Consider the following 20,000-nt stretch of genomic DNA (forward strand, 5'->3'; position numbering starts at 1 on the left):
TCTCTCTCTCTCTCTCAGCTGACAGCTCCAGGCAACTCTTGTGTACATCTGATGAAGTGTGTGTGTGTGTGTGTGTGTGTGTGTGTGTGTGTGTGTGTGTGTGTGTGTCTTACGGCTGCTACAGGACAAAATGTAATCTGGATCAGAATGAAGGTTTTCCAGAAGCTGAGAGGAAACATTCGTCTGCAGGGCAGCAAGATGTAAAGACCTGGTGACAAATACCAGGAGTGTGTGTGGTGTGTGTATGGTGTGTGTAGGAGTGTGTATGGTGTGTGTGTATGGTGTGTGTACAGTGTGTAGGAGTGTGTATGGTGTGTGTACAGTGTGTAGTAGTGGGTATGGTGTGTGTACAGTGTGTAGTAGTGCGTATGGTGTGTGTAGGAGTGTGTATGGTGTGTGTATGGTGTGTGTAGGAGTGTGTATAGTGTGTGTGCTGTATGTACAGTGTGTAGTAGTGCATATGGTGTGTGTAGGAGTGTGTATGGTGTGTGTATGGTGTGTGTAGGAGTGTATATAGTGTGTGTGCTGTATGTACAGTGTGTAGGAGTGTGTATGGTGTGTGTGTATGGTGTGTGTATGGTGTGTGTAGGAGTGTGTATAGTGTGTATGCTGTATGTACAGTGTGTAGGAGTGTGTATGGTGTGTGTGTGTCTGGTGTGTGTGTGTAACCCCCTCCTGCCTGTGATGCGAGGGCTATGGGACTGCATGATCAGGTTAACTGGAGCGGAGCCCAGACACCAGTGGTCCGGTGCTATTCCAGTGTGTGTACTGGGACAGGAGAAGCGAACCTGAGAAGTTTGTTGACATGAAGACGGTGTCCTCAGCAGCCCCCAGGAGCTGCTTTCAATCTCACACTCCAGTTGGCAAGAATCGTCGTCTCCATCCTCCTACATCCACCCTGACATCCGTCTGCTCCACCCTTCCACAGGAAAGATGAAGCAAACGGATGTCAGGGTTCGTCTAGATCAGGAGGGGGAACCCCGGTCCTGGAGGGCCGGACTCCTGCAGGTTTTCCATGTATTCCTGGTCCAGCACACATGATTTAAATCTATGGGATGAAACAGTTTGTCAGTAGGTGCAAAGTGGAGTGCAGAGGTTCCCCTCCTGGAGACCCTAGATGAACCCTGAGGTCTGTGTCCAACAGCCTCTGGAGACTCTAGATCAGGGGTGTCAGAATCCAGTCCACGAGGGCCGGAATCCGGCAGATTTTTGTTGTTTCCCTCCACCAACGCAGCTGATTCAAATCAATGGATCCAGTAGCTTCTTGTCAACCTGTTTGGGTGTCAGTCAGGTGTGTGTTGGGAGCATGGAGACAACAAAAACCTGCAGGAGGCACACTGACAGCCTCTGGAGACTCTAGATGAACCCTGAGGTCTGTGTCCGACGGCCTCTGAAGACTCTAGATGAAACCTGAGGTCTGTGTCCAACGGCCTCTGGAGACTCTAGATGAACCCTGAGGTCTGTGTCCGACGGCCTCTGAAGACTCTAGATGAACCCTGAGGTCTGTGTCCGACGGCCTCTGGAGACTAGATGAAACCTGAGGTCTGTGTCCGACGGCCTCTGAAGACTCTAGATGAACCCTGAGGTCTGTGTCCGACGGCCTCTGGAGACTCTAGATGAAACCTGAGGTCTGTGTCCGACGGCCTCTGAAGACTCTAGATGAACCCTGAGGTCTGTGTCCGACGGCCTCTGAAGACTCTAGATGAAACCTGAGGTCTGTGTCCGACGGCCTCTGGAGACTCTAGATGAAACCTGAGGTCTGTGTCCGACGGCCTCTGGAGACTCTAGATGAAACCTGAGGTCTGTGTCCGACGGCCTCTGGAGACTAGATGAAACCTGAGGTCTGTGTCCGACGGCCTCTGAAGACTCTAGACGAACCCTGAGGTCTGTGTCCGACGGCCTCTGGAGACTCTAGATGAACCCTGAGGTCTGTGTCCGACGGCCTCTGAAGACTCTAGATGAACCCTGAGGTCTGTGTCCGACGGCCTCTGGAGACTCTAGATGAACCCTGAGGTCTGTGTCCGACGGCCTCTGAAGACTCTAGATGAACCCTGAGGTCTGTGTCCGACGGCCTCTGAAGACTCTAGATGAACCCTGAGGTCTGTGTCCGACGGCCTCTGGAGACTCTAGATGAACCCTGAGGTCTGTGTCCGACGGCCTCTGAAGACTCTAGATGAACCCTGAGGTCTGTGTCCGACGGCCTCTGGAGACTCTAGATGAACCCTGAGGTCTGTGTCCGACGGCCTCTGGAGACTCTAGATGAACCCTGAGGTCTGTGTCCGACGGCCTCTGGAGACTCTAGATGAACCCTGAGGTCTGTGTCCGACGGCCTCTGGAGACTCTAGATGAACCCTGAGGTCTGTGTCCGACGGCCTCTGGAGACTCTAGATGAACCCTGAGGTCTGTGTCCGACGGCCTCTGGAGACTCTAGATGAACCCTGAGGTCTGTGTCCGACGGCCTCTGGAGACTCTAGATGAAACCTGAGGTCTGTGTCCGACGGCCTCTGGAGACTCTAGATGAACCCTGAGGTCTGTGTCCGACGGCCTCTGGAGACTCTAGATGAAACCTGAGGTCTGTGTCCGACGGCCTCTGGAGACTCTAGATGAAACCTGAGGTCTGTGTCCGACGGCCTCTGGAGACTCTAGATGAAACCTGAGGTCTGTGTCCGACGGCCTCTGGAGACTCTAGATGAACCCTGAGGTCTGTGTCCGACGGCCTCTGGAGACTCTAGATGAACCCTGAGGTCTGTGTCCGACGGCCTCTGGAGACTCTAGATGAACCCTGAGGTCTGTGTCCGACGGCCTCTGGAGACTCTAGATGAAACCTGAGGTCTGTGTCCGACGGCCTCTGGAGACTCTAGATGAAACCTGAGGTCTGTGTCCGACGGCCTCTGAAGACTCTAGATGAAACCTGAGGTCTGTGTCCGACGGCCTCTGAAGACTCTAGATGAAACCTGAGGTCTGTGTCCGACGGCCTCTGGAGACTCTAGATGAACCCTGAGGTCTGTGTCCGACGGCCTCTGGAGACTCTAGATGAAACCTGAGGTCTGTGTCCGACGGCCTCTGGAGACTCTAGATGAACCCTGAGGTCTGTGTCCGACGGCCTCTGGAGACTCTAGATGAAACCTGAGGTCTGTGTCCGACGGCCTCTGGAGACTCTAGATGAACCCTGAGGTCTGTGTCCGACGGCCTCTGAAGACTCTAGATGAAACCTGAGGTCTGTGTCCGACGGCCTCTGGAGACTCTAGATGAACCCTGAGGTCTGTGTCCGACGGCCTCTGAAGACTCTAGATGAACCCTGAGGTCTGTGTCCGACGGCCTCTGGAGACTCTAGATGAACCCTGAGGTCTGTGTCCGACGGCCTCTGGAGACTCTAGATGAACCCTGAGGTCTGTGTCCGACGGCCTCTGGAGACTCTAGATGAACCCTGAGGTCTGTGTCCGACGGCCTCTGAAGACTCTAGATGAACCCTGAGGTCTGTGTCCGACGGCCTCTGGAGACTAGATGAAACCTGAGGTCTGTGTCCGACGGCCTCTGAAGACTCTAGATGAACCCTGAGGTCTGTGTCCGACGGCCTCTGGAGACTCTAGATGAAACCTGAGGTCTGTGTCCGACGGCCTCTGAAGACTCTAGATGAACCCTGAGGTCTGTGTCCGACGGCCTCTGAAGACTCTAGATGAAACCTGAGGTCTGTGTCCGACGGCCTCTGGAGACTCTAGATGAACCCTGAGGTCTGTGTCCGACGGCCTCTGGAGACTCTAGATGAAACCTGAGGTCTGTGTCCGACGGCCTCTGCAGACTCTAGATGAAACCTGAGGTCTGTGTCCGACGGCCTCTGGAGACTCTAGATGAACCCTGAGGTCTGTGTCCGACGGCCTCTGAAGACTCTAGATGAAACCTGAGGTCTGTGTCCGACGGCCTCTGGAGACTCTAGATGAACCCTGAGGTCTGTGTCCGACGGCCTCTGAAGACTCTAGATGAACCCTGAGGTCTGTGTCCGACGGCCTCTGGAGACTCTAGATGAACCCTGAGGTCTGTGTCCGACGGCCTCTGAAGACTCTAGATGAACCCTGAGGTCTGTGTCCGACGGCCTCTGGAGATTCTAGATGAAACCTGAGGTCTGTGTCCGACGGCCTCTGGAGACTCTAGATGAAACCTGAGGTCTGTGTCCGACGGCCTCTGGAGACTCTAGATGAACCCTGAGGTCTGTGTCCGACGGCCTCTGGAGACTCTAGATGAACCCTGAGGTCTGTGTCCGACGGCCTCTGGAGACTCTAGATGAACCCTGAGGTCTGTGTCCGACGGCCTCTGAAGACTCTAGATGAACCCTGAGGTCTGTGTCCGACGGCCTCTGAAGACTCTAGATGAACCCTGAGGTCTGTGTCCGACGGCCTCTGGAGACTCTAGATGAAACCTGAGGTCTGTGTCCGACGGCCTCTGAAGACTCTAGATGAAACCTGAGGTCTGTGTCCGACGGCCTCTGGAGACTCTAGATGAAACCTGAGGTCTGTGTCCGACGGCCTCTGGAGACTCTAGATGAAACCTGAGGTCTGTGTCCGACGGCCTCTGGAGACTCTAGATGAACCCTGAGGTCTGTGTCCGACGGCCTCTGGAGACTCTAGATGAAACCTGAGGTCTGTGTCCGACGGCCTCTGAAGACTCTAGATGAAACCTGAGGTCTGTGTCCGACGGCCTCTGAAGACTCTAGATGAAACCTGAGGTCTGTGTCCGACGGCCTCTGGAGACTCTAGATGAACCCTGAGGTCTGTGTCCGACGGCCTCTGGAGACTCTAGATGAACCCTGAGGTCTGTGTCCGACGGCCTCTGGAGACTCTAGATGAAACCTGAGGTCTGTGTCCGACGGCCTCTGGAGACTCTAGATGAACCCTGAGGTCTGTGTCCGACGGCCTCTGGAGACTCTAGATGAAACCTGAGGTCTGTGTCCGACGGCCTCTGAAGACTCTAGATGAACCCTGAGGTCTGTGTCCGACGGCCTCTGGAGACTCTAGATGAAACCTGAGGTCTGTGTCCGACGGCCTCTGAAGACTCTAGATGAAACCTGAGGTCTGTGTCCGACGGCCTCTGGAGACTCTAGATGAAACCTGAGGTCTGTGTCCGACGGCCTCTGGAGACTCTAGATGAAACCTGAGGTCTGTGTCCGACGGCCTCTGGAGACTCTAGATGAACCCTGAGGTCTGTGTCCGACGGCCTCTGGAGACTCTAGATGAACCCTGAGGTCTGTGTCCGACGGCCTCTGGAGACTCTAGATGAACCCTGAGGTCTGTGTCCGACGGCCTCTGGAGACTCTAGATGAAGGACATTTTTTCTCCTCAGTTCAGACAATATATTCACCGCTGAAGCTGTCTGCCATCTTTCAGCCACTCGTCTCTGCAACCAAGCATATGATGAAGAGATAAATCCGGGCCACGCTCATCCTGCTTCTCCGTGTTATGTGGAGGACTGTTGGAGAAATATGTCTGAAAATAATCCACTTAAAAGCTTTCCAGTCCAGAGTGTTTTCAGCTGTGAAACCCTTCATCCGGAAAAAACAGTGTGCAGGGATATGTACATCTGCAGAGGGAAGGGAACTATGATATTACAGAGGCTGAACCAGCCTGAAAGTTATTATGAAAGAACTTTCCATCACGTGACCTCAACAACCTGAATGAGCTGGAATACCTCCAACCGTAGTCCAGCGATAAAAGACAGGACAAAGGCTGCTGGCTGCAACAGACAGATGGAGAGGTTGTGATGCTGGTGTGGGTAACGAACAGTGTTATCATGTCCGTCCATGGACGGGGATTTGACGGCGTTGTCTGATTAGCTGCAGGGTGGAGCTCTTCAAGTAGCGGTGGGAGGTAAAGTTCAGCTGCATTCATGACCCCAAACCAGTATCAGCGGCGTGACAGCTCCCAACACATTTTCTGATCCAGGATGCGTTTACTGCAAGCAGCAACGTCCAGCAGTTAAAAGTCAAGCTAAAACCTGCAATTCTTCCATCATCCACTAGGGGCTCCAAGACACAGCAAACCCCCATATACTCCCATGTTAAAAAGACCAAGGTGCAATAAATGTGTTCACAGCCGAAATAAACATGTTTACAGCAGAAATAAATGTGTTTACAGAAGAAATAAACCTTTTTACAGCAGAAATAAACAAGTTTACAGCATAAATAAACATGTTTACAGCAGAAACATACATGGTAACAGCAGGAATAAACACGTTAACAGCAGAAATAAACACATTAACAGCAGAAATAAACACGTTAACAGCAGGAATAAACACGTTTACAGCAGAAATAAACATGTTTACGGCAGAAATAAACATTTTTACAGCAAAAATAAATATGTTTAAAGCAGAAATAAACATGTTTACAGCAGAAATAAACATGTTTACAGCCGAAATAAATGTGTTTACAGCTGTAAAAAACACGTTTACAGCAGAAATAAACGTGTTTACAGCAGAAAAAAAAACATGTTTACAGCAGAAATAAACGTGTTTACAGCCGAAATAAACATGTTTACAGCAGAAATAAATGTGTTTACAGCCGTAAAAACACGTTTACAGCAGAAATAAACGTGTTTACAGCAGAAATAAACCTTTTTACAGCAGAAATAAACGTGTTCAGAGCAGAAAAAAACATTTTTACAGCAGAAATAAACAAGTTTACGGCAGAAATAAACATTTTTTACAGCAGAAATAAACAAGATACAGCAGAAATAAATGTGTTTACAGCCGTAAAAACACGTTCACAGCAGAAATAAACGTGTTTACAGCAGAAATAAACCTTTTTACAGCAGAAATAAACGTGTTCAGAGCAGAAAAAAACATTTTTACAGCAGAAATAAACAAGTTTACGGCAGAAATAAACATTTTTTACAGCAGAAATAAACAAGATACAGCAGAAATAAACATTTTTACAGCAGAAATAAACAAGTTTACAGATGGAATAAACATGTTTACAGCAGGAATAAACATGTTTACAGCCTGGTTCAAAAATCCATGTTAGGTTTAATAGGTCAGGTTTACCTTCATGACAACTGTGGGGGGAGTGAATTTTTTCTAACTCGCCCGTTTAAAAGTAATTTAAACTTGAAATTTGGCATATTTAGGGGCGTGTCCTTTTGATTGACAGGTACCCAATCTCCCGCTCAAAGTAAGAAGAATATAGAACAACCGCGGTTTTTAGCCGGTTAACAACGTGACTTAGCTTTAGCCCGCTTACCTCCGTTAGGTGGGTTAGCTCCTTAACAGGAGCTCCTGTTAAGGAGCTAACCCAGCCTCTCCCCAGCCACATTTGCCAACTCTGCCTGTCATCTTGTTCTGGGCAAGACGACACACATGACCCTGCCATGTCATGGAGGCTACGCTCATCTTTTATTTACAGTCTATGGCTTCCTGAGTTTGCTAGACCTTCCTGCCCCACTACTGCTGTTGTTCTGTCCTGACAGGTTCATCTTGGTCCATTTCAGTCCAGTTTCTACTGGCTGACTCCAACAGTTGTGCACTGCAACAGTGATGACAGCTGGTGTCAGAGAGGTTACAGGGAGCAAATCAGGATTCAGGAGTCATATTGCCTTAGTGGCGCCGACATTTGTTTCTTCCACTAATTACACAACCTGAGCTCATTTAACCTAATAAGGACTCATTGGTTCATGAATCTTTATCAAAACACCTTCAGCTTCAAAACAGATTTATTTCTGTGCTGTTACCATGACATCAGGACTTAACAACCATCGGCAGGCATGCTGTGAAGACTCATTCTCATTCACGACTAGGTCTGGACTCTTACTGGACCACACTGAGACCTGGTCCTCCTCTAGTCTGTCTGGTTCCTACAGTCAGGATGACGTCTGGACTCTGGACCACACTGAAACATGGTCCTCCTCCAGCCTGTCTGGTTCCTGCAGTCAGGATGACGTCTGGACTCTGGCTGGACTACAGATCTACAGATGTAGATGATTCACTGTGTTAACATTATTTATAAACTAGTTCTGTGGAAAAGTATTATGTTTGTGTGTAATAATATATAGCTCAGACTTCTTCCCAGCAGCTCATACAGTGATTGTATGATGTTCTGGTCCTCCATCCATCTGCTACGGATCCACTATCAGATCCCAGATCCATTGATAATGACTCCTCATTGTTGTGGCTACATTGTGGTGTTTGTAGCATATACTTGGAACCAGAGACTTGAAGAGAATCAACAAACTGATCCAGAAAGCTGCTTCTGTGCTTGGAGTAACTCTGGAGCCGCTGGAGCTGATTGTCCAAAGAAGAATGCTGCACAAGCTGATGAAGATGATGGAGGATTCTTCACACCCTCTCCACAACACAGTGATGAAACAACAAAGTGTGTTCAGTGAGAGGCTTCTTCAGGTCCGATGTAAGACTGAAAGATACAGAAGATCATTCCTGCCAGCAGCCATCAGCCTCCGGAACAAGACCTCCTCTAGTTATTATTATTATATACTACAATATTTCCCTTTGGGGATTAATAAAGTAGTTTTCATTAAATTTTTTATTTCATTTGATTTGTTCTCTTGCAGTGACGGTAGTATCTAGAATGTTGTTCCTGTTCTGGACGGTAGTTTCCAAAATGTTGTTCCTGTTCTGGGTGGTAATATCCAGAATGTTATTCCTGTTCTGGACGGTAGTATCCAGAATGTTGTTCCTGTTCTGGACGGTAGTATCCAGAATGCTGTTCCTGTTCTGGACGATGGTATCCAGACTGTTGTTCCTGTTCTGCATGGTAGTATCCAGAATGTTGTTCCTGTTCTGGAGGGTAGTATCAAGAATGTTGTTCCTGTTCTGGATGGTAGTATCCAGAATGTTGTTCCTGTTCTGGACGGTAGTATCCAGAATGTTGTTCCTGTTCTGGACGGTAGTATCCAGAAAGTTGTTCCTGTTTTGGACGGTAGTATCCAGAACGTTGTTCCTGTTCTGGATGGTAGTATCCAGAACGTTGTTCCTGTTCTGGATGGTGGTATCCAGAATGTTGTTCCCGTTCTGGACGGTAGTATCCAGAATGTTGTTCCTGTTCTGGATGGTAGTATCCAGAATGTTGTTCCCGTTCTGGACGGTAGTATCCAGAAAGTTGTTCCTGTTTTGGACGGTAGTATCCAGAACGTTGTTCCTGTTCTGGATGGTAGTATCCAGAACGTTGTTCCTGTTCTGGATGGTAGTATCCAGAATGTTGTTCCTGTTCTGGACGGTAGTATCCAGAATGTTGTTTCTGTTCTGGACTGTAGTATCCAGAATGTTGTTCCCGTTCTGGACGGTAGTATCCAGAATGTTGTTCCTGTTCTGGATGGTAGTATCTAGAGTGTTGTTCCTGTTCTGGATGGTAGTATCCAGAATGTTGTTCCTGTTCTGGATGGTAGTATCTAGAATGTTGTTCCTGTTCTGGACGGTAGTTTCCAAAATGTTGTTCCTGTTCTGGGTGGTAGTATCCAGAATGTTATTCCTGTTCTGGACGGTAGTATCTAGAATGTTGTTCCTGTTCTGGACGGTAGTATCCAGAATGCTGTTCCTGTTCTGGACGATGGTATCCAGACTGTTGTTCCTGTTCTGCATGGCTGTATCCAGAATGTTATTCCTGTTCTGGACGGTAGTATCTAGAATGTTGTTCCTGTTCTGGATGGTAGTATCCAGAATGTTGTCCCTGTTCTGGAGGGTAGTATCAAGAATGTTGTTCCTGTTCTGGATGGTAGTATCCAGAATGTTGTTCCTGTTCTGGACGGTAGTATCCAGAATGCTGTTCCTGTTCTGGACGATGGTATCCAGACTGTTGTTCCTGTTCTGCATGGCTGTATCCAGAATGTTATTCCTGTTCTGGACGGTAGTATCTAGAATGTTGTTCCTGTTCTGGATGGTAGTATCCAGAATGTTGTCCCTGTTCTGGAGGGTAGTATCAAGAATGTTGTTCCTGTTCTGGATGGTAGTATCCAGAATGTTGTTCCTGTTCTGGACGGTAGTATCCAGAATGTTGTTCCTGTTCTGGACGGTAGTATCCAGAAAGTTGTTCCTGTTTTGGATGGTAGTATCCAGAATGTTCCTGTTCTGCATGGTAGTATCCAGAATGTTGTTCCTGTTATTTATGGTAGTATCCAGAATGTTGTTCCTGTTCTGCATGGTAGTATCCAGAATGTTGCTCCTGTTCTTTATGGTAGTATCCAGAATGTTGTTCCTGTTCTGGATGGTAGTATCCAGAATGTTGTTCCTGTTCTGGATGGTAGTATCCAGAATGTTGTTTCTGTTCTGGACGATGGTATCCAGACTGTTGTTCCTGTTCTGCATGGTAGTATCCAGAATGTTGCTCCTGTTCTTTATGGTAGTATCCAGAATGTTGTTCCTGTTCTGGATGGTAGTATCCAGAATGTTGTTCCTGTTCTGGACGGTAGTATCCAGAATGTTGTTCCTGTTCTGGACGGTAGTATCCAGAATGTTGTTCCTGTTCTGGACGGTAGTATCCAGAACGTTGTTCCTGTTCTGGATGGTAGTATCCAGAATGTTGTTCCTGTTCTGGACGGTAGTATCCAGAATGTTGTTTCTGTTCTGGACGGTAGTATCCAGAATGTTGTTCCTGTTCTGGACGGTAGTATCCAGAATGTTGTTCCTGTTCTGGACGGTAGTATCCAGAACGTTGTTCCTGTTCTGGACGGTAGTATCCAGAATGTTGTTTCTGTTCTGGACGGTAGTATCCAGAATGTTGTTTCTGTTCTGGACGATGGTATCCAGACTGTTGTTCCTGTTCTGCATGGTAGTATCCAGAATGTTGCTCCTGTTCTTTATGGTAGTATCCAGAATGTTGTTCCTGTTCTGGATGGTAGTATCCAGAATGTTGTTCCTGTTCTGGATGGTAGTATCCAGAATGTTGTTCCTGTTCTGGACGGTAGTATCCAGAATGTTGTTCCTGTTCTGGACGGTAGTATCCAGAACGTTGTTCCTGTTCTGGATGGTAGTATCCAGAATGTTGTTCCTGTTCTGGATGGTAGTATCCAGAATGTTGTTCCTGTTCTGGACGGTAGTATCCAGAATGTTGTTTCTGTTCTGGATGGTAGTATCCAGAATGTTGTTCCTGTTCTGGACGGTAGTATCCAGAATGTTGTTCCTGTTCTGGACGGTAGTATCCAGAATGTTGTTCCTGTTCTGGATGGTAGTATCCAGAATGTTGTTTCTGTTCTGGACGATGGTATCCAGACTGTTGTTCCTGTTCTGCATGGTAGTATCCAGAACGTTGTTCCTGTTCTGGATGGTAGTATCCAGAATGTTGTTCCTGTTCTGGATGGTAGTATCCATAATGTTGTTCCTGTTCTGCATGGTAGTATCTAGAATGTTGTTCCTGTTATTTATGGTAGTATCCAGAATGTTGTTCCTGTTCTGGACGGTAGTATCCAGAATGTTGTTCCTGTTCTGGACAGTCGTATCCAGAATGTTGTTCCTGTTCTGGACAGTCGTATCCAGAATGTTGTTCCTGTTCTGGACGGTAGTATCCAGAATGTTGTTCCTGTTCTGGACAGTCGTATCCAGAATGTTGTTCCTGTTCTGGACAGTCGTATCCAGAATGTTGTTCCTGTTCTGGACGGTCGTATCCAGAATGTTGTTTCTGTTCTAGACGGTAGTATCCAGAATGTTGTTCCTGTTCTGGACGATAGTATCCAGACTGTTGTCGGGATCCACATCTATCTTTGATATCTTGGAAAACCTGTTGGGAACTTCTCTTGGATTTTCTCACCATTCATTGTGACAGGCATACTGAAAATGGTTCTATCTCACAATGAGGAAGAATCCTTCACACCAGTTCTGATCCAGATGCAGATCTGGATCACCCTAAACATTTAATGGAGTCTAAGGACACATCCACACCAGCCTTTCTTATTCAAATCCAAGTCTGTTTGCTCGATAAGTCAACTTCGTTTGGGGAAATGTGAATGTGCCAAATGAATTCTGATTTGGACAAAAGAAGTGAATCAGTCTTCCTACAAATACAGGGCTCTGTCTATTTCAAATGGACCAAATACAGGAAGCAGACTACAAAATAAGTCCCTTCCTGCATGTGGTGTAGCATTGCATTGTGGGTAAATCCATAGCGATGGCGTTAGGGTCCTCTGCCTCGTCTGGTGTTCATACTGCGTCCATTGTTGCAGTGGATTTCTGCAGTATACTTGCATAAGACACAATAAAAACCCAAAACAGCCATAGTTTGGTCTCCATGTTTAACTGGCAGGTGGAGGAAACAGAGTTTTCTTCTTCACGCCGGTCTTGTCCTCTCTTTTGCCAAATACTAGTGCAGCGCCAACTTTGGTGGGAATGGCCTGACCACCAATGGTCCAGTCAGAGTCCAAAGTGCAGCATGAACACGATCTCGGTCCGCATGTACACACCCCATACAACTGAGCCGAGTGCCCAACTGGACCAAGTCTAGCGGAGTATCCTGATGGGAATGCACCTTTAGTTAGACGAAGGCCTGTTCTCAGAAACACTTCATGAAAATCCCTTCAGGAGTTTTAATGTGCAAGCAGACAGACAAACAGACAGATGAACTAAAGCATTACCTCCTTGTGGGGGTAATAAGTGGAATATTGGTCTGAAAAACATGTCTTGTTTTCTGAAATGCACCATATGAATCTCTGGCTAACCAGAGTGTGAAATGCTGGCAGGCATTGGCTTAGGCTGGTGGAATTGACAGCTTTGGAAGCCGGACTTCAGTCTGTAGATCCCAGCAGCTACGAGAACAGTTTTAAAACCTCTCGTAACCAAAAAGCTCCATTTTTAAATTTAATATGTTGTATAATTTTTTAAATCTGTTAAATGTTTATTATTGATTTGAAACAGACTTGATGCTGTTATTTTAGGGTTTCCAAATGCTCAGGAGTTTTTACACTGGTTCCAACCTAAGTAAACAGTGATCCTGCTGAACATCACTGTCAGTCATTTTTGTCGACCCTCAGAAAGGTCCCAGTAATGCAACACTGTAGATCAGCGTTCTCAACCTTTTTTGAGCCAGTGCTCCCCTACATTATATCCACAGTCCCCAGCTTAAACACAACAGTTATATTCATTATGTTCATTTTCACCGTCAACATTTCTTTCATGGTTTAGTAACCGCGTGCTGCTCTGTTCTGTTGCCTCCATGATCTGTAAAACCACAGACAGGAACAGCTGTTCAAATTTCCTCCTCCAAATCAGCTCAGGAGGCTGAGAGGAGAAGAAGCTAGTTTACCTGCAGCTAGCTTCAGGTAAACTCCCTTAACTTCACCCAGCACCAGCTAGCCTCAGGTAAACTCCCTTAACTTCACCCAGCAGCGGCTAGCTTCGGGTAAACTCCCTTAACTTCACCCAGCAGCGGCTAGCTTCAGGTAAACTCCCTTAACTTCACCCAGCACCAGCTAGCTTCGGGTAAACTCCCTTAACTTCACCCAGCAGCGGCTAGCTTCAGGTAAACTCCCTTAACTTCACCCAGCAGCGGCTAGCTTCAGGTAAACTCCCTTAACTTCACCCAGCACCAGCTAGCTTCGGGTAAACTCCCTTAACTTCACCCAGCAGCGGCTAGCTTCGGGTAAACTCCCTTAACTTCACCCAGCAGCGGCTAGCTTCAGGTAAACTCCCTTAACTTCACCCAGCACCAGCTAGCTTCGGGTAAACTCCCTTAACTTCACCCAGCACCAGCTAGCCTCAGGTAAACTCCCTTAACTTCACCCAGCAGCGGCTAGCTTCAGGTAAACTCCCTTAACTTCACCCAGCAGCGGCTAGCTTCAGGTAAACTCCCTTAACTTCACCCAGCACCAGCTAGCCTCAGGTAAACTCCCTTAACTTCACCCAGCACCAGCTAGCCTCAGGTAAACTCCCTTAACTTCACCCAGCAGCGGCTAGCTTCAGGTAAACTCCCTTAACTTCACCCAGCAGCGGCTAGCTTCAGGTAAACTCCCTTAACTTCACCCAGTAGCGGCTAGCTTCAGGTAAACTCCCTTAACTTCACCCAGCACCAGCTAGCCTCAGGTAAACTCCCTTAACTTCACCCAGCAGCGGCTAGCTTCGGGTAAACTCCCTTAACTTCACCCAGCAGCGGCTAGCTTCAGGTAAACTCCCTTAACTTCACCCAGCAGCGGCTAGCTTCGGGTAAACTCCCTTAACTTCACCCAGCAGCGGCTAGCTTCAGGTAAACTCCCTTAACTTCACCCAGCAGCGGCTAGCTTCAGGTAAACTCCCTTAACTTCACCCAGCACCAGCTAGCTTCAGGTAAACTCCCTTAACTTCACCCAGCACCAGCTAGCCTCAGGTAAACTCCCTTAACTTCACCCAGCACCAGCTAGCTTCAGGTAAACTTCCTTAACTTCACCCAGCACCAGCTAGCCTCAGGTAAACTCCCTTAACTTCACCCAGCACCAGCTAGCTTCAGGTAAACTCCCTTAACTTCACCCAGCACCAGCTAGCTTCGGGTAAACTCCCTTAACTTCACCCAGCAGCGGCTAGCTTCAGGTAAACTTCCTTAACTTCACCCAGCAACGGTGAAGCAGACACAGAACTCTGCTGGAACTAGAAGAGCCATGTGTTTTTTATTGCTAACGCTTGTAGCAAAACATTTACCGTTAAGTAAACAGGCAGTCGCTCAAAGTTAATTTCCTCAGCTCCCGACGCAGCTAACAAGCTGTGCATCTCTCTGCTCTCTTTAGCTCAGCCACGCTATTCTGTTGACACAGTGCTGTTACCATGTCTGCACATTGACACAGAACTCCTGCAATAAGTTTTGTAGCAATATCATCCTGTGAGACAGATAATATTGTCAAGTTGCCGACCACTGACCCATATGGACTAATTATTAAAAGTGAACAATTAATTTCCAACGCCCCCCATAAATACTTCAACGCCCCCTTTTCTAAATTTTGCTCCCAGCACCCCTGACGGTTTCTGAACGCCCCCTGGTGGGCGATACCACCCTCGTTGAGAAGCACCACTGTAAATGGTGGAAGATCTTTAGAGGCTGAAGTTGTTCCACAATTTTCAGACCCAGTTTGTCTCAGATTGAGAAGCTCTGTCCACCTTTCCATGTGAGAGACTCAGGCTGCACGGTGGCACAGTGGTTAGCACTGTGGCATCACAGCAAGAAGGTCACTGGTTCGATCCTTGGCTGTGTGGCCTTTCTGTGTGGAGTTTGCATGTTCTCCCCATGTATGCGTGGGTTCTCTCCGGGTTCTCCGGCTTCCTCCCACCATCCAAAGACATGCATGTTAGGTTAATTGGTTACTCTAAATTGCCCCTGGGAATGAGTGTGAGTGGTTGTTCGTCTCTCTGTGTGGCCCTGCGATGGACTGGCGAGCTGTCCAGGGTGTACCCTGCCTGTCGCCCAAAGCCAGCTGGGATAGGCTCCAGCTTCCCCGCGACCCTGAATTGGGTTAAGTGGTTAAGAAAATGAATGAATGAAAAATGAATGAATGAGTTTCTTTACCACAGTGTCCTGACTTTCAGGTGGTTGGGACATGACTGAGCTGCACATGCTCATTGTTGCTGTCATGTTCCAGTTCAGTTGTGACAGGAAAACCTGCGTTTCTGTTTTCGTTTAAAGTAGAACAGGATCAGAGTGGAACTTGTTTCTGTCACGCTTTGTGCACAGCGCTCGTCTGTGGCGTGGAATCTGCTCGGATCAGCTGCAGCCCCCTGCTGCCCAGTATAGACTGACCGGAGTCAAACTGGAGTCAGAAGTGGTTTCTGCAGGTGTTACAGGAGCTCAGTATGAGTGGGTGAGTTTACACCCAGTATTTCATCAGACTAAAGTCAATTCCTGCTGGAGAGAGAAACAAACTGCAGTCAGAGATGCAGACAAAGTGTGTGTTTCTGTTTGTATTAAATCTGTCGTCCTCTCTGCATCCTAAACACGTTCAACGCTGGATTCTGATGAGACAACCCAATGTTCTACTGTGATTCGGTTCATTGTGTCCACTCTGATAAAAACACATCGTTTTATGTTTCTGAAGAAGAACGAAGTGATAGTTGAAACAGGTAAAACCAGCTTTTTTAAAACATTCAATGTGCTGTACATATTAAAAGGAACAGACTGGTTAATACACACGGCAAAATCAGCCATGTTAATATTATTAAAACCACTTAAACTCAGAAGATTCTGATTATAATCCAGTGAAATAATCAACCGGTGCAAAAGATAATTACAGCTGGGAAGCCTGAAATAGGAAAAAACGTCGTGACTTCAGAAGTAAAACACCTCTAATAGCCATCCTGTTCTTTTCAGTGTTTCTTCTTCACTTAGAGAAAAAAATCAAATAAGAGAAACTAAACAAGATGATGATTCTTCTTATTCAAGAATAGTTATTAATAGTTTTAATTTTTAAACTGATTTTCATTTTTAAACTGCCTCTGATAAAGAAGCAGCAGCATCCATTCTTCACCCACAACCCAACATTGGTTCACCTGAAAGAAGCTGAAGAGTGAGCATGACCAGGACGAAGCCACGCTCTGCTAACTGGTCCCACTGCCACGCTACCAGTTCTGTAGCTGTTATATGAAGGGTTTGGAATGAATGTTGAACCGCTTGTTTTAAGACATTTCGCAGCGGTTTGTGGTAAACAGCGTGACAAAGGAAAGGTGTTGACCAGATAGGACACTGATAAGATACAGCCAGGACCTGCAGGACGAACGTCCACTTCTGCTGCTGAACACAGCACAGATGTGTTGTTTTATTAAATGCATGCAGATGTCCATAATGCATCTACATGTGGTCTGTTTGGCCCTGAATGTGTCCTCAGAGATGCCTGTACACGATGCTGTCTGTCCACGCTACATGTTAGCAGCACAACCAGAGACTGAATGTGGGACAGTTTGACCGTTGTCTTTATGTTTGCAGCTTGTCTGTTTCGCTTCAACCTGCTGTCCCTGGTCTACCTGCTCTACCTGCTGCTGCTGCCGTGGTTCTGGTGTCCAAACAAACACACCATCAGAGGTAAGAACATCAGTCTGTCATCACATCTCATGACTTTTCCTCAAACACCACATTTAGATCAGATCAGAAAGAAGTTTTTTCCACTTTCCCTCCATTCGCTTCCAGTTTAGAGACAAAGACACAGATACGACTTTTAAAACAAAAGAACAAATGAATGCTTTTTAACAGCAGTCATGAAAAATGAATCAAAACCAAAAGATAAAAAGGTTATTGTACTTGAGGTGTTGAAGAGGAGGAGGAATATGAAGAAAATGATTTACACCTCATCTCTTCTCCACTGTTCCCGGCTGTTTAGCAGGGTGGGGGTGGGACAGAACGTCCGGCCGGGGGTCCTGCATGCTCTCAGCCCACCTCTACTCATAAAGCATCAACCCATGCACACACACACACACACACACACACACACACACACACACACACACACACACACGGCTAAATAATCACCAACAACTCATTATTATTGTGAAATTCAAATCAGATTAATATTTAACTATACCACACTCCGGAGCTTCCACCCCCCCCCACCAACACCCAGCAGGATTCCTGTATTAACATGAACAACTTTTAGTTTTCAGGAAATACTTTCACTGCCAGCTTACTGCAGTGAACTTTAGAAGACAAGACACTGTCCAACCTTGTGAAGGGTTCTCAAAGTTTCTCAGGTGGCAGCCCAGCTGTAGAGCCATTCGGTCCAGTTTCACCAACGTGTGTGTTCTGCTGGTGTTGAACTGTTTATGATGACGACCACCATTGGCGGAAATGCTCCCTTGCCTGGATGCGGGTCACCAGGTCTGGAGCCCGGCCTGAGCGCGGGGCACGAGAGCAAGGGTCTGGTGGCCGGGCCTTTGCCCGGGGGCCCGGTTGGGATTTCCCCTCAGTATCATCAGTCATACCAAGTTATACTTTACTAATGTCACATACATAAATAATGATTGGTTTGGTCTCAGAATGGACCCCTGAGGAACTCCACAAGCAATGTCCAAACATGATGAAGTAAATTCTTCCAACCTTACCTGTCCAATAGCTCCCCCCGTCACCATACCTTTCCAGTTCACGGATGAACTGAATGAAGTGAAAGACTCCATGTTGTTTCTGTCGCTGAAACTGTTTAGTGCCTGGGTTGTTGAACAGTTTGATTGACAGCCACAAGGAGGGTCTTCTGCATTTATCAGTTTACCATCAGACGTCATTTCCAGCCGTCCTTCTGGGGAGGAAGACCTGGTGGATCTAGACGGATTCCTCAGAGCGACATGAAGCTCCTGCATCCATCCCAGTTCACAGGCTTCTGCTGCGTTATCACCTCACCTTGCACTGAGCTTCGCTTTTCAGCCTGAAACTGAATCTGATGTCTGCAAAAATCTCCTTTATTCTCTGAAACAAGAACATTAATCCCATTTCCTGACATTCTGTTCTGCAGGTCACACCGGTCGCCTTATCAGAGCAGTTTTCTGCACCAGCATGCTGTTTGTGCTGGCTCACATCTGTTTCCAGACAGTACTGCACACCTACCCCCCCCTCGGCACCGCCATGGGTGACAACTGTTCTCAGTGGGATACGATAAGCAGACATGTGGGAATGTCCAGGTACGTGTGGAGTCCTCAGCATCTTCAGCCTCAGGCGGTGATGCTGGGTTCAGGTCTCTGTGTGTAAACTTTGACTTCCCCAAACAGATTTTCTCTTATGGAGGTAACTTCGGGGTTAACTGTGTTCTCCGTACTACAACGCTGGCTCGCTTCACGCTGGAGTGTATCACCATGGTAACTTAACCTGAATGGCTCACCTTCCCCAGAGCAGATGATGATCTGGACGAGAGAGCAATGAGTTTAAGAAGCACCACCTCCTAACCAATCAGTTCTTGCTATGTTGGTGCACAGATCTTGAGTGGGGGGCTAAGGAGAGAAAGTTATCATAGATAAAAGCATAGTTTTGATGAAGAAATAAAATCGTGTCAGTTTTTCTTCTCATTCTTGACTTCTTACCAGTCTGTTCAGCTCCACAAGGATTGCATTTGAGATAGGTTAGTAACGCTCACACACGGCAGAACTGTAGAACCATGAATTTAGGGAACAACTAGGTACGTCTGCCGTCACTGCTAGGACTTCTTTTTACAGCGCAACATGTGCTCACGTGCAGAGGAGGCGGCTGGAGCCTAAAGTCGAATATAAAGACAAAACTGATGAAGTTCTGTCTGAAGGATATGGGCTTTAACAAGGTAATCAGAGTACTGTCTATTTATATCGTCTGATAAATTAATATAGAATTTTCTGAATTTACGCATTGACAGCGTCAGCTATATATGGCCAACATTCTCTCCAGGCCGTTGCTATGGTAACAGCGTTGCTTTTGGTCTGAATGATGTGTTTAAATTCTTCGTATTTCTGCTCCTCTATGGAGAAGTAGCTGCAAGGTTTATCTGTGTTTGTGATCGGTCAGACGCTGCAAGTTCCACCCCTTTTATGTCAGCACTGATCTTGATGGGAAAAAACGGGTTGAATTACTGAGTTGATAACCTGCTTTGTAGTACCGCTGGTCCACATCCCAAATGTCTGGCTGGGTCGACCCAGAGAGACATCCCGGGTCTGTAGATCTCACTTCGTAGCGCAGCCATCAGCTAACATAGACTATGTAAACATAACTTTAACCAGATTAAGCTAACCAGGTAACACTAACTGCCGACACCAAACAAGGCAACTTAAGCCAGTTGAAGCAAACCAGGGAAGTTAGACCAGTTAAAGTAAAGCAGGTAACATAAACCCATCCATCCATCCATCAATCTATCCATCCACCCATCCATCCATCCATCCATCCATCCATCCATCCATCCACCCATCCACCCATCCATCCATCCACCCATCCACCCATCTATCCATCCACCCATCCATCCATCCATCCATCCATCCATCCATCCATCCATCCACCCATCCATCCATCCATCCATCCATCCATCCATCAATCCATCCATCCATCCATCCATCCATCCATCCATCCATCCATCCATCCACCCATCCATCCATCCATCCATCTATCCATCCACCCATCCATCCAT

The 20,000-nt window shown here is 47.2% G+C and overlaps 1 protein-coding gene across 3 annotated transcripts in view; it reads left to right on the forward strand.

The window, feature by feature from the left end:
• The window catches only part of piezo1 (piezo type mechanosensitive ion channel component 1 (Er blood group)), a 175,267-nt gene that overhangs the window by 33,716 nt on the left and 121,551 nt on the right, over positions 1-20,000 (forward strand). For all 3 annotated transcript variants that reach the window (XM_079249118.1, XM_079249119.1, XM_079249120.1), the window contains exons 2-3: positions 16,859-16,954; positions 18,372-18,537. In XM_079249118.1, the coding sequence (XP_079105244.1) occupies positions 16,859-16,954; positions 18,372-18,537 (262 nt within the window). The remainder of the gene's footprint in view (positions 1-16,858; positions 16,955-18,371; positions 18,538-20,000) is intronic.

The sequence above is a fragment of the Telmatherina bonti genome, assembly GCF_933228915.1.
Source record: "Telmatherina bonti genome assembly, chromosome: 11".
Lineage (NCBI taxonomy): Eukaryota > Metazoa > Chordata > Actinopteri > Atheriniformes > Telmatherinidae > Telmatherina > Telmatherina bonti.